This window comes from Silurus meridionalis, chromosome 15 (assembly GCF_014805685.1).
Source record: "Silurus meridionalis isolate SWU-2019-XX chromosome 15, ASM1480568v1, whole genome shotgun sequence".
In the NCBI taxonomy this organism is placed as follows: Eukaryota; Metazoa; Chordata; class Actinopteri; order Siluriformes; family Siluridae; genus Silurus; species Silurus meridionalis.
Window position 1 is genome coordinate 20,911,827 of NC_060898.1, and position 14,923 is coordinate 20,926,749.

General features: G+C 38.8%; 2 protein-coding genes across 2 annotated transcripts; one reads left to right on the forward strand and one right to left on the reverse strand.

The window, feature by feature from the left end:
- The first annotated feature begins 1,188 nt into the window (after window positions 1-1,188).
- LOC124398417 (myozenin-2) lies at window positions 1,189-6,796 on the forward strand. The gene is made up of 6 exons (XM_046868607.1): window positions 1,189-1,329; window positions 1,448-1,520; window positions 3,632-3,786; window positions 3,992-4,142; window positions 4,225-4,405; window positions 6,351-6,796. The coding sequence occupies exons 2-6, from the start codon at window positions 1,454-1,456 to the stop codon at window positions 6,505-6,507; spliced, it is 711 nt and encodes a 236-aa protein (XP_046724563.1). The 5' UTR covers window positions 1,189-1,329; window positions 1,448-1,453; the 3' UTR covers window positions 6,508-6,796.
- A 127-nt stretch (window positions 6,797-6,923) lies between these two features.
- On the reverse strand, window positions 6,924-14,044 carry rbm22 (RNA binding motif protein 22). Its single transcript, XM_046868606.1, has 11 exons — window positions 13,808-14,044; window positions 13,178-13,231; window positions 10,414-10,443; window positions 10,190-10,322; window positions 9,958-10,058; window positions 8,963-9,135; window positions 8,658-8,858; window positions 8,403-8,567; window positions 8,083-8,171; window positions 7,416-7,547; window positions 6,924-7,291 (listed from the first exon to the last, which is right to left on the reverse strand). The coding sequence occupies exons 1-11, from the start codon at window positions 13,859-13,861 to the stop codon at window positions 7,143-7,145; spliced, it is 1,281 nt and encodes a 426-aa protein (XP_046724562.1). The 5' UTR covers window positions 13,862-14,044; the 3' UTR covers window positions 6,924-7,142.
- Window positions 14,045-14,923: the final 879 nt, after the last annotated feature.

Sequence of the window (14,923 nt, forward strand, 5' to 3'; positions counted from 1 at the left end):
CTTCCAGAAGAGTGGAGTTTATTCTAACAGCAAATTGGCACTCAATGTGAAATGAGATGTTCAAGAATCCCACACGATCACAAACGTTTGGTGTGTTAGGTTTCCACTAACTTTGGTCTATACTGAAAATACTCTAGGAAATACACTTTTTTCCAAACAGTACATTGGGATTAACTGGAAGAATTTTGTTTGTTTTCCTCACTAATTAACTTCTGTTTGAAAAAAACTTCAGAAATCTTTATTGCATTTCATATCTGGTGTATTAATTGTGTCGTTTTTTTTTACAGTAATGTCATGTCTAGTGGTAAAACTTTCATTTAATAGAGTGCTGACTATTTTAGAAGAAATACATACTTAACCATATAACAGTATATCACTATAAAACAACTGGTACAGCTTTACAGTTTTAACTACTGCTGTTTTTACTTCTTTATTGACAAATATACATATCATAAAAGTTGTATACGTCTGTATATATATATATATATACACAGAAGATAATCTTATAAAAATGTGTTTATTAAAGAAATCATTTAATTTCCACAGCTTTTTCAAGACACTAGGCAGCTCAGTGTAATGCTAGCAAAGTGTAGTGGCTATGCTAGCTATACTAACATTAGCTTAACTGTTTTACAACTGAGATTCTGACTTATATGTCAAATTATCTGTCTTTCAATGAAAACTTGGTTATAATTTGTATTTATATTTGTATTGCTATTATTTAAGTGGCAGCTAAATGGGATATATCTGTTTATATTATGATGTTTGGTTAAATTTAGCAAGACTTGCTGATATTATGGAAGCAATGCGTTGTTTTCCGAAGTTAGGAGTTAAAAAATGAGTGAAAGGGAAAAAAATTTGACAACATAGTTTACATTTTCTGTCTTTCTTCACGCACAAATGATGACCTCAGCCAAAACCTTTGCAAAAGTTAAAGAATTCAGTATAAAAGGTGTGTGCTACTAGGATTTCTCGCTTCTTGAATTTATTTCCACAGGGACCCTCCTCAGGCATGATTAAGAACTCCGAGAATGACAGACTTGGGAATGACTCAGAGTACAGAGCTGCCTCTCAAATTCACAGGACCATCTGTGAGCGTGTCTAAGGATCATGTTTTTATTAGTGGGGATATAGAAAAACATTCATGCTAATCGTAGTACATTAGCTCTTGCTCCAACTTCTCTATAATAAGCCCGTGATCTAACCAGAGAGAAACTTTAGGGTCCATTTCTAACCCTGGTAAATATAAGAGTTTGACTCCTTGGGACTTAGGGTCAGATTGATTCAGTCCTGGGTGTATACGAGAAAAGACACTCTCTTCATACACTGGTAAGCCCGTAAAAGCTTGGTACAGCATGTAAAGCTGGTATAGTCTTCACAAGATGTTTGTCAGGATTTCTAGAGATTCATGAGAAAAAAAACTGTTCTTTGTATCTCAACGGTTCAGATCATCATGCCTGTCGATCTCGCTAAAGAGCGACAACAGCAGTTCGTGGCCCTGGGCTTAGAGGCACGAGGAGGTAAGATATACACAAAACGCTTTGGGGTTCTAGTTTTTGAATTAAAAAAAGCATTGTGATTAACCAGAAACCTGTTTCCAAAACCTACTTCAATTGAGTCCATTCTGATTAGTTCCTCTCAATAAAACTACATCAGCATTCCGTCTGGTGGGACGGCTGAAGCAGGATGCCTGTCGGTAATGCAATATCACAGCAAGGGATTAAAAGCTTTCGTCTCGGAAGAGACTAAGAACACACTTTAAAAGTATGCATTTAAAGATTCAGTCATTCGGTCACTCAAACTGGTGCATAGTGATTTACTCCACATGTGACCATAATCAGTGTACATTTAGGAATATTTATAAGCTGGTGAAAAACTTTAATGTTATAATTAACATCAAAGTAGCATCTGAAAGATCTAGGACTATATAAAGTACAGATAAAAGAGTGAATATCTAGTTTATTTATAGCGTTCTACTCAGACACTTTTAAGCTTCCCGAGTAATTTCCACCAACTAATAGACTGTAAAAGAGGACAAATGAGTTGTAGCCAATTTGCAGTGTGATAACAGCGGCAGTGTCCAATATTAGAACAGAATTATTCAAAGTCTGCCTCAGGAAGCACAGACAATAAAATCGCTGCCTCGCTGATAGGGATGTGACGCCAAATAAACAAGCAAGCTGACCAAAAAAAATGGAACACACGGCCAAAAAATGATTTATGCCTCCCTGACTCTCATTAGCTTCACACAGCTTGTAAGTATGAAAGGACTGACATTTGGTAAACCCTTGTTAAGACCCTGTGTATTTGAGCGAAGATAGCTTAGCTCCGAAAAAATAATATGCTCTTATATTTCTACTGCGGTTTCTACATGTGGGTGGATTTCCTTTCAAGCCTTCACGTCTCATTTACTGTTCCTTTGGTAAGGATGGTCCAAAAAAGAGCATTAGTTATAAAGGCATAAAAGCATCATTGTGTATAAATTTACTGTATACTGCACAATGTAACATTGATCTATGATCTATACACCACTCTATGCATACATAAGTAGCGATTGAATGAGTAGAAAACACAGTGACTCATAACATTACTGCTAATATAGTAATCATTCATTAGGACTAGTGACTGAGACTGAGTAATTACCATGTGGTGAAAATATTATGTTTCTATTCTGTTTTTAAGTAACTAACAATGTGGGCTATCCTGCTAAAGTAATGCTGAAAAAAAGGGAACTGGCTAGATAGCTTATCCAGATGGTCTCAGGGCTCCAGAAGCTTGCAAGATTATTAGTTAACAAGCTAGCTTTAACGCTTAATATTACGTTCCTTATCCATGCATCATACACTTTAATAGCAATTAGATACACTATATGTACAAATGCTTGTGGACACCTGAGTATTATATTCATATGTGCTTTTTGAACATCCCATTCCACATTTAGTCTCCAATTTGCAGTTATAATAATCCTCTGAGGTGTTCCACTTGATTTTAGAGGATGCTTGTGGGGATTTGTGCTAATAGAGGGTGAGTCCTGGGGTTTTACCAGCTTTCAAATTCATCCCAAATTCAAGGTGTATAATAGGGTTGATGGACCGATCTCTATAGCAGGTCTCTCGAACCCATGTAAAGCATATTCTTTATGGAGGTGGCTTTGTGTACAGGAGCCTTGTCATGCTAAAACAGGTTTGCATCTCCTAGTTCAAGTGAAAGAAAAATGTATTGCTAGCACATCAAACACATCCTATCCTACATTCTAATGCCTCCAGCTTTGTGATAACAGTTTGGAGAACCATATTTGGCTGAAAAGTCAGGTGTCCCAATACTTTTGTCCCTATGGTGTATGTATTTGCCCTCACAGTAGATTCCAGCCAACTCTTTGAAAAATCGGAGAAAAACAAATTATATGGCTCATCAATTGCCAGTCAATCATGTCAATTTTACAACAAATCTCGAAAGCTTGCACTAATAGATAGCCATTTAGGTTTTTCTGGCTTGAGAAAGTGACAAAAAATGTCTGTCTTTGTTCAACTTGGGCACAAGTTTAATATAGAAAGAGTGCGCCCATATAATTATATACGAATCCTTGCACTGTAATCAGTGTTCTCAATTGTCATACGTGTGTGCATGACAGATTGTCTAGACCTGGGAAAGAAGATCAGTGTTCCGCAGGATGTAATGATGGAGGAGTTAAACCTGCGCTCAAACAGGGGGTCCAGAATGTTCCAAGAGAGACAAAGGAGAGTGGAAAAGTTCACGCTAGAAGGTTCCGGAAAACAGGCTGACAATGTAAGCCAACGTAGGCGTTCTGTCATTATGTTAATGTTATTACACACTTATATAATACAAACAATGAAATCTCGCGTATTCGGTTAAATTATATGGTTCCTCGCTGCCTTCGCAGTGCACAGATTCAATTCCGAATACATTATGCAGGTGGATGGAGGTGAGCTTTGGATGGTCACGTCATGCTCATGATTTATATCCTGTTTAGCAAAGCGAGACTCTTTGTCATCAGGCTACGGAAGGATTGACAGATCGAGCTCAAAACAGCCCAAAGGTCAGCCCACCAGAGAGAAACAACCTGCTAGCCACACTCCATCACACCGTAGCCAAAAAGGGAAATCCAAATGTTCTTGCACCAGGTAACTGCCCCATGTTTTACTCTGTGCATGAATACGTATCGAGAAAACACTAATGATGATTTACACAATCTTATTGACGCAGGATATTCTGGACCCCTGAAAGAGATTCCTCCTGAGAAGTTCAATATTACTATCATCCCCAAGTCCTACTGCTCACCATGGGAGAAACAGAGCGACAATGAAACCTTGCTGGCTGTCATTAGTTCCCGCCTGCCTGAACCTCCTTACAAACCCGACTCTGCTAATTACAGATGCTTCAACAGGTTAGCGTTAAAAAAAAAAAAAAAACCTTTGTTTATGAAATCATTCCCCATTAATGCTGTTGCTCAGGCAAAATGTAATAGATAACGCTCATCGTCAAAGGAAATATAGCGGAATAAAAAATACATCTGTTGAATCAGAAATGTAGTTAAAGTTGCATGTATATTTGAAAGTCATTAAAACTAGGAAGTAGACAAAAAATTACTTCAGTATTACTGAAATAGGATTCTTCCTTTCAAGCAGTGCCCTTATAATACTTCTGTCTGTGTATATATATATATATATATACACACAGACACGTGTGTGTGTGTGTGTGTGTGTGTGTCAGGCATTGAATCAGTATGGCAGCCTGGCAATTGTTTATATATTTCTATATAAATCGGGTGTTCTGGAGCCACAGGAGCCCCTTGGCCTGAATAAAACCTACAATGAAATAAATCTGGATTTATTATTTTTTTTTTTTTAGCTTTTATGCACTTTGATCAAATGTATAGATGTTCTAGCTGTTTTAAAGATTAGAGGATCGAATGGAGGAGGAAAATCCCCCCTTAAGTCGGTCACTTTCTTTCCTGTAGTCTGCTGCCACCGGCTGAAAGCATGAACCATAGCAAATATGATGAAAATACCAAATTCATATACATTAATAACTATTTTATTGATTTCAAAATTATGGAATGGTAATTTTTTTTAAGATGAATAGATTCAAAGCCATTAAAGCACAGTGCAGGTGACTCCAGGAGAATCCAGATCTGACTATCGCATTTGTGACGGATGTTAGTAGAACTGAAAGGCTTATATTGAGTACTAACTAAAGGTATTTTAGTAAGAAATTACACAAGAGCTTGATAGATCAGTTGTGTAATCAGTTGTGTAATCAGTGATATTGTGAAGTGCATGTTTTGGGAGTCTCCTCTCTTCAAAATAGGAAGCTGGTGGTGAGGTTGCCGTGATAAATGAGAAAAGACGTTCAGAGAATGTGCTTACTGGATATTATTTAGCTTTATATAATGTCGATGATGTAAAGACCTTTTTATTCCATTTTTACTTGACTTTTCCAGCCATATATGGTTCTTTCTCAACCTGCAAACTGGCACATATCCAGGATCACTAAATACTAGTGAAATATTTTAAGCTTTTTTTTTTAATTGACAAGCAATTGATAAGCCATTTATAATTAGTTTTTCACCCATGTTTAAAGACCCTGGCAGGTACAGAGCTGGAGCTTTAATTATGAGCAGAAACTTGATTGACAGATGCAGGATTGAAAGAGGAACATCAAATATTGTGCCATAAAAAAATAGATGTTGATTAGTAGGCTGGAATCTTCTGTAAAGGGAAAAACATGCACTATATGGACAAAAGTATTGGACACCCTGCTTTTCAGCCATATGTGGTTCCTAACCAAACTGTAACCACAAAGCTAGAGACACACAATTGTGTAGGATGTCTTTGGATGCGGTAAAATGAACTTTTCTACAAGAGCCAAACCAGCAATGCCCCTGTGCACAAAGCCATCGACATAGAGATGTGCTTTACAAGGTTTGGCATGTAAGATCTCCTATAGAAATCTGACCTCAACCTTACTGAACACTTTTGGGATGAACACCGACACCAGATCAGTATCTGACTATCTGAACATACTTTTGGATAAACATTAAAAATGTGCTATAAAATAGAAATCAGACATTTATTAAAGACATACAGCCATAGGATTTAAAAAAAAGTTGTTGCTGGTAGACAGTCACACAAATCATGACTAAACTTTAATTTGACAAATGTGGTGCAAGTCCTCATGGTGTGCAAAATTCTGATAGACATGCATGGTATAAGAAATGCTGAAGAACCTCAAAGCCCAACTAAAGTTCTGGCATGGTGTGATAGAAAATTACTCTCTGTATGAAAGAAACACTTGAAATGCACCCTGATAAGAGCACATTGTTTTCACAGAGCTCCGATGCCATTTGGAGGAACAACAGGAAGCACCCGGACCTTGCCCCTGCCTGGCTTTGAATTAATGCAGGCCTACACCGAGCCCACCCTCACCTGGGAGAGAATGTGCACTCGGCCCAACTTCAACCGCATACCAAGAGGCTGGAGTGTGTAACACACACACTTGCTGTATGCACACCATCAGCATGCATTTAATTCCAAACTGCAAACTGAGCCAGCAGGCACAAATTATATAAATTCACAGATATGAATATTAAAAAGAGTACAATTAACAGTGGAAGGAGACAACAATTATAAGCAAAGCATATTTGATAAGTGATGTCTGTTTTATTTACTGGTTCAAATGGTTTCCTTGGGAACAAGGCCTACATGAGCAGTCAGCAACGGCCTCGTGTGGTATTTATTGGTAACTGCAAGTTATTTTGCTCAATACACAGATCAGTGAAAAAAAAAAAAAAGAAAAAAAAGAGGGAAAACAAAAAACACCTTTCTTCTTCAAAAAAAATTGTTGATCCTTTCTGCATTCTGAAACCTCAACTTCCAAATTTAAAAGCATCACAATGAGACCTGTTCAATTCTCTTCATCTGGCTAGACCAATATTTATTTCTATCAGACCAGGAACACTAATAAATTCACAACAAGTTCATTAAAGTTTACTGATATAAAAAGACTCCAGAAATTGTGTTTTGGGGGAGAATAGGGGCATTGGCAAAAACAAACAAACAAATAAAAAAAAAAAAAAGTCTGCTTCACACCTATACACTTCAGTACGGTAGTTTTCTCCCAGTCTAGGAGCCTCCGTGGCGACTGGCGTGGGCCCCCATACGTAGAGGATCCTGGGAAGGATAATGCACCTGGCCTGGAGGCCTCATGACCATAGGGGGTGGCATAGGCGGGGCCATAGGATCCATAGAGGGGTACATAGGGGGGGCAAAACCTACAGAAACAGTAAAGTGTGTGTGAGAATACAGGCATTTAAAAACAAATTAACAATAAAATAAACAAAACGTTACCTCCTATTTCATAATATGCAGAAAGTGCAAAGAGTGAGCAGGACATACCTGGAGGAGGAGGCATGGCTACTCCAGGGGGAGGGGGGATTCCTAAATTCATGACTGCAGGACCGGAGGTAGGCGCCAAGTTGAAATAGTTGGCCGAGATGTCATCGGTGGAGACGGGTGGTGGAGGCAATGCTGTTGAAAATTGCAGTGATTTATTCGTAACAGATCGACATTCATACAAAAAAAATCTATCATTTATTTAGTAAAAAGAGTCGCTGCTTGAAAGGAAATTGCAACAGCTCTATGCATATACAAATGACTTATGTAATATTTAAATCAATATTATTTTCAATTATCATCAGATTATCATTAAAAATACTTAAGCCTCTCATGTATAAATTATACAGTATGTATGTGGCTGCAGGCAAATCTATGTACGTGGCAAATTTTGGCGTATCGCACAGTCATTGTGAGATCGAAAAAACACTAAAAGTGCTACAAAGTTTTTAAACTTTCTGAAATGCAGATGAAAGGGTCTGAAATATTTTGCAATTATGGCAAAAAAACTATAGCAAATCTCACACACAGACACCACGGACAATAAGACAGCTACATATGTTCATATCAAATTTAAAATCAATAAATATGACTTTTTATTGCATACACCATATGAACGAAACGGACCACATTTTTTTTTTTTTTTTAAATAATTTTTCCCGAAACATACCTCCAGGGAGGCCAGGGACAGGATCCAGTCGAATTCCACTCTCGGTCACTCCTTCCTTTTCTCCATCTTTTCCTCGTGCTGCTTGGGACCTAACACATTCCAAGAATACGTGATGAGCAAACAGCACACTCGCCCAAGTTACTGCTCTTAAAGACAACTCAGTGTTGTAAATTCTGTACTGTGTCTCATTTAGATTTTATTTTACTGAGAAACATTACACACCCATATGCAAACTCTCTTACTTCATCTACGTTTTACGGCTCGGCGACAAATGAATAAAGCTTTAAAAACCCTCTTACACACAACGCTCTGTGACTTACCTGCCCCACTTGACATTGAGGCGATGGCCGTGAATGATGAGCTTGTTGAAGGATTTCTCCGCGGCCATCTCAGCAGCCTGACGCGTGGCGAACTGGATGAAGGCGCACTGCTGCCTCTGCACTACGGTGATGGTACGGATCTCGCCAAACTGGTAAAAATGGTTCCTGAAGAAAAAAAATAGCCAGTCAGAACCCACGTTACAGAGAGCCAAGAACGCGTTAACGGCATTGCTACGTATTAATCGTCACACGTACCTGAGCTCGGAATCCGTTATGGTGTCCGCCAGGCCTCCGATGTACAGTGTGGTTATGGACTTGTCCTCAGGTGGGTCTAATCTTGGCATTGTGGAGGCTCGCTTCAGCAGCTTATTAGCCACCGGGTCGTTAATGCCGTAGTAGCGGTCCTTAATGTTCTGATCAGCCAACGGGTCGTCGGGATCTGTGGGCTTCTCGTGCCTATAGTGTGACACCGAACCCAATCGGAGCAACATTCAGTTCAGCTGTGAGGAATTTTTATTGTTATTTTAAATAAACGACTCCAACAAAGAGCTGTAACTCACCTGTATGGACACTCTTCTCCCCTACGGCACTCTCCTTTCACCCAGAAAGAGCAGATGTGAGGTCTGTTCCTCTTGTAGTAAGGAGTGGTGCGAGCAAGCTTCAAGAGCATGTCGCTGGATCCAGGGGCTTTACCGAGCGCACCTACTGGCCGCGTTCCTTCTGAGTTGGCAATCTAGAAACAGCGGTTTTTTTGTTGTTTTATAGTTTACAGTCTGCGCATGTGAAAATGTAATCATGTTTTATCTGATGCTGCTTTATCCATATCCCCATTGGAACAGACCAAAAATTATAAGTGCTGTAAAACACACCAAACAGGCATAGCATTATGACATCACATCAGGACCAGTAAGTGAATGATACTGATTATCTTTTCTGCATGGCACCTGTTAGTGGGTGGATATATTAATTAAGCAGCAAATGAACATTTTATCCTCAAAGTTGACGTGTTAGGAGAAGGAAAATGGGTGAACGTAAGGATTTGAGCAAGTTTTTTTTTTTAAAAAGTGACATCAGAGCATCTCCAAAGATGCAGCTCTTGTGGGGTGTTCCTGGTCTGCAGTGGTCAGAATCTATCAAAAGTGCGCCAAGGAAGGAACAGTGGTGAACTGGCCTCAGGGTCTAGGCTTATTGATGCACGTGGGGAGCAAAGGCTGGTCCATGTGGTCCGATCCAACACACGAGAAACTGTAGCTCAAACTGCTGAAGAAGTTTTTGCTGTTTATGATCGACAGGTCAGGACTGTTTTGGCACCAAAATGCAGACCAACACAATATTAAAGAGGTGGTCATAATGTTATGTCTGATTGTGGCCATTAAGCTTTAATACACCATTATGCCTGATCAGTGTATATGCATTGGAACAACTTCTGGGTAATGAACTGAAAATATATTCCTATTCCAAATGATCATTCCAGTCAGAAAGCTCTACCTGACTTCCTTCAATATTGTTTTCAATAAATAGCAATAATTTATACACTGATAGCCCAGATCGTTACCTCTCGCTCCATGTTCTGGGTGTAGTACTCTTTGTTGACGTCCGATCTCGGCATGTCATCTTTAACGGACAGCCCTGTGTCTCTGACCTGGATGGGTAAACCTACATTGGGTTTGATGGAAAAATTAAAATAAAAGGCGATTAAAGGCACTTCATTACAGTGAGCATGTGTGTGTGTCGTCGGTAAGAAACCGTATAAACGTGAATCAGCTAAACAGAGAGACGTTCAGTACCAAATTCCAGATCCAGCAGGCAGGTCTGACAAACGTTTTTCATCTTACTGCAGGTCTGACACACTTCCGTCTTCTTAAAGCGCATCCTGACACCGGGACACCAGCGGAACACAGTGAAGGGACGGGCACAGATCTGGGACAGAGCAGGACACACGTGAATGTGTTGAATCATTAAAGGCAAAAATTAAATGAACTCAGTAAAACTAAATCCATTCATATCTTACCTTGCACTCTTTGCCATACTTTTCTTTAGTCTGTCGAAAAAAAGGAATAAAATAGAAGAGTGGACAAAAGCTTCATGTTTCCTCTACACACTTATGCTTTCATTACAGCTCAGTAGTGATATTTTAATTAGCAGAAGGTCTTTTGTTCTCTGTATATACAGCACTTGTTTGGAAACACAAATCTTTTAAAGCTTTTGAGAAACGTTTCTTTTGTTTTTATGCAAAAAACTCACAAGAATTGGACAGTGAATGACTGCACGAAAGTTTTTAGACACATGAATCCAAATTGGGCATTTTTGGCTCTAAGGGGAAAAACTTAAAAGGGTAAATATATGGAGGTGAAAGCTTAACGGAGCAGGGAAGGTTGGAGACTCATTCCGGAAAGTGAAAGAAATCCTGAACCAACATGGCAACCATTTCATACTTCAACACCAAGCAATTCCATCTGGACTGCAGCTCATTAGAACCGACTTCACCACACAAGATGATGAGCCGAGGTGTTCGTCCAAACTATGCAAGCGTCATTTAAAGAGCAAACGGTCATCTGGAGTGTTATCTATAATAGAATTACCTGCCCAGTCGCTGCACCTAAATCCTATCGAACTGCTCTGTAATGAACTGGATCACAAGAAAGAAAACTCCCAAATAGTAAAGAACATCTTTGGCAAAAAAATATTCAACTGAACATTTGAAGAAACGAACCATCAGGATACTGAATGTGTGTAAAGCTGTTCTTCATGCTAGGGGAGTATTTTTACAAAGAAAATAAAGTCTGTACATTTTTAGATTTGGTTGGTCAAAGCAAATCTTCATACAGTTAAATTGCCGAGTTTGTTGCATAGAAACAAAAAAACATGCATGTGTCTCAAAAAACATAGATTTGGTATTTCCAAACTTTTTGCTGTGCACTGTGAATGTGCAACGAGACAAATGCGACTTACAGTCTTTCCTACTACACAAAGCACATTAAAGTAAAACCCAGAACTCCATAAAAACATGACATTAAAGCGATATTTCCTGTTTATGTTACATGGAGTTTGCCGTGCTTTATTTTTTATTCGGAATGAACAAAACAAAAAACTGACATTCAAATATCACAAATAAAACTGTCATGTCAGGAAAATGTTATGCAAACATTAAAGCACTGAGGACATGTCTGTTACAGCTACATTCATTAAGTTGTGGGTATTAAATCAATACAACTCAACAAATAAACAAATACTGAAACATACATACACAAGTTTGTGGACACCTCACCATTAGATTTAGGCTTTTTTCAACATCCAATTCCACATTGTCTCCATTTGCTGTTATAAGAAGCTCCACTCTTGTGGATAGATGTGCTACATTGTACACAGGGACATTATCATGCAGGAACAGGTTTGGGTTTCCTAGTTCGAGTGAAGGGAAAATGCACCCCAATGTTTTTTTTTCTTAGCGCCATCAACTTCTATGGTTATGTTTGGGTTTATTTGCTTAAAAAAACATTTCAAGAGTGTCAACGGAGTAAAACTAGTTTTATTCAAAAGGCTGTAAGTATTACGGTCCAATCAAAACATGCTTAATGGACATCGGGATTTGACCGGTTTGGCATTTTGAGGGACAACTTCATCCCAGAGATTGTGCACTCAAAACATTGTATACAACCGTGGAGCGTGTCTGTGGTAGGCAAGTTTCGCCTTCTTACGGTTGTGAAAAAAAATGTTGTGCATGAAAACATGGAAAGACTAAACTTTTCAAAAGCATCTTCACCTGGCCACTGAAATTCTTCATAAATGTGTTCAACCGGTTTGTTATAATTAGTGTTGGGTAGTAATGTGTTACTGTAACGCAGTTACTTTTGACAGTAACTAATACTGTAACGCATTACTTTTTAAATAAAGTAACTCCGTTACCGTATGGTGCGTTACCCGTTACTTTTATAAAATGAATTAATTTTGGCTGAAGTGTAGCCTTCAGTCTAACCTGTTTACAGCAGAGACGCATTGTAGGATTGGTGGATGAACCACTGTAAACACGAAGAAGACGCACTGTGGGCGTGTCTCAGTTTATTCAGGTCTGTGCGGCAGTAATGGCGAGTCGAGGCGAGAGCAAGACGAGTTTCTCAAAGTGGAAATATGCTCATTATTTCACTTTAGTTGAGTATAAAGACAAAAACTTTTTAGTCAAATGTAAGCTGTGTCTTTCTGGTTCGAAGCTCGTATCTACTGCGATAAACAGCAACTCCAATCTGTTGAAGCTCCACCAGGAACTCCATGCCTGGACGAAGCTAGAAGCTAACCCGGTGTTCTACATTGTTGATAGTTTTCCTACTTCAGTTGTGAAGGGAACATGTTTAAGAGCTCAACACAACAGCTTTTATGATGCAGAAGCCACTTTAGTTTTTCATTGTGAATATATTATTCAGCTTGTTTTGTTATTTATTTCAGAAATCCTTGTGATATATTCAGTTTGTGCTGCTCTGACTTAATAAAATAGTGTTTAAAAATGACTTTGTGTTTAAGTCAGTTTTGTGTTTGTAGACCATAACGCATAAAAGGGCATTAATGCGAACATTAAAGAAGGTTCTTTGTAAAAGTAACTAAAAAGTTACTTTTAACAGTAACGCATTACTTTGGTGTGAGCAATCAACAAAGTAATTGTGTTACTTTTTGAATGAAGTAACGAGTAACTGTAACTAGTTAATATTTCTTAGTAACGAGCACAACACTGGTTATAGTACACACATGGACACTGAGCTCATTATTAAAAACTACATACTCACCATGCGGATGTATGGATTTTCTCCCAAGCATGTTTGACAGAGAATAGGAAAGTCCTGTTTGAGAAAAGCAAAGCAGTTCAGTTCAGTTTATATGAATAGACTTCCATCATTTCTATCTACTATATTTACAGAACCCAGACACAGTGCCATTTACGGCTAATCGAACCCGGTCCTCAAACCCAAAATCTCTCTGCTTAACACGATGCTAGAGGAAAATCCTTGTGTACAACTTTGATAATGTTGCAAAAAAAAATAAAATAAGGTTATAAAACTATATATTTTTTCCTTTATGGCCCGGTAGCAAATGAACCACGGCCCAATAACATGGTTGTGGAGCTCTAATCTAATAGACCCCTTCTCAGACCAAACCCCACGTGTTTTTAATACATTATTAGGTTTAAAGTGAATTTTATTTAAGTTTTGTGGGTCTTTCTGGCGAGTTCTGAGGTAATTAGCTCGGCTAGCTTTGATTAGCAGCACGTTAGCTCGCGAGCGCGGTAGACCGTTTGCTTGCTAGCTTTAAAGAGGAATGACACCGTTTTATTTGTTTCGTTCAATTACTTAACGATGCGCCGTCAGAACCGCGATAATAAACTCATCGATTATACTGCAGCTTTATATAATACTCACAGAATCCTCCCAGTTCTGTCTGTTGTACGTGTTGGAGCCCAAGGAAGTCGCCATTTTCGATCACCGCGTAATGAAAAAAAAGGGAAAAAAACACCCTCTCAAGCCTTTGCGTCCCGCTCCGAAGCCGTAGTATAAATCTCTAGTTCCTCCCTATAAAGGTGCACTATTACAAGAGTACAGGTCAATACTACACGCTCTACTTAGTGCACTATGTAACAAATAAGTGGTTATTCTGGATTCTTCCTCAAACAAGTCTTTGTATCCCAAACCACTCCATATCGAAAATCTAAGTGCACTAAGTAGGACGCGAAACAAGGGTTTGTACACCCTAAATAGTGCGCTTAACCTAAAGGTAGGTAGTTATATGAAACGCGTCCAGCGTTGCAGCGATTTAAAAAAAATAAAATAAAATAAAGTAATCGAATGACTGTCATCTAGTGGTTTGGAGTGGAATAGCATACGTTTTGAATTAAAACTGTCCTATAATATTATATACAAATTCAAAAAATCAATGGGTTCATAAGTTATATTATGGTTGTTTTAACCTAATTAGGAAGATATTTTTTACAGCTAAAAATGTACAGAAGTCATGCATACTTTGAGTCACACTGAAATTTCTCAGTTCATGATCTGTAGAAAGTTTGTTCCTTCCAAATATCCATGACATTCGTCAGTACAGTCTGAGTCGCAGGCCTTTAGGCGTGATTTTATTCCAGAATAAGACAGAAGAGCATCTGAAAGGGAAAGTTTATAGGACTGTGGTGAGACCTGCGATGTTGTATGGTTTAGAGACAGTGGCATTGAGTAAAAGACAGGAGGTGGAGCTGGAGGTAGCAGAGCTGAAGATGTTGAGGTTTTCGTTGGGAGTGACGATGGGGGACAGGATTAGAAATGAGTTTATTAGAGGTACGGCGCATGTAGGACGTTTTGGAGACGAGGTGAGGGAGGTGAGATTGAGATGGTTTGGACATGTGCAGAGGAGGGACATGGGGTGTATCGGTAGGAGAATGCTGAGGATGGAGCCACCAGGAAGGAGGAAAAGAGGAAGACCAAGGAGGAGGTTTATGATGTGGTGAGGGAAGACATGCAGGTAGTTGGGTTGAAAGAGGCAGATGT

Excerpts from the sequence above, each read along its gene's own strand:
- LOC124398417 (XM_046868607.1), top strand. The coding sequence starts at position 1,454 with ATGCCTGTCGATCTCGCTAAAGAGCGACAACAGCAGTTCGTGGCCCTG. Across the intron at positions 4,143-4,224 it reads TCCAAATGTTCTTGCACCAG|GATATTCTGGACCCCTGAAA; the intron begins GTAACTGCCCCA and ends TTATTGACGCAG. Across the intron at positions 4,406-6,350 it reads AATTACAGATGCTTCAACAG|AGCTCCGATGCCATTTGGAG; the intron begins GTTAGCGTTAAA and ends TTGTTTTCACAG.
- rbm22 (XM_046868606.1), bottom strand. The coding sequence starts at position 13,861 with ATGGCGACTTCCTTGGGCTCCAACACGTACAACAGACAGAACTGGGAG. Across the intron at positions 9,136-9,957 it reads CCCAGAACATGGAGCGAGAG|ATTGCCAACTCAGAAGGAAC; the intron begins GTAACGATCTGG and ends CGCTGTTTCTAG. Across the intron at positions 7,292-7,415 it reads AGCCATGCCTCCTCCTCCAG|GTTTTGCCCCCCCTATGTAC; the intron begins GTATGTCCTGCT and ends CTGTTTCTGTAG.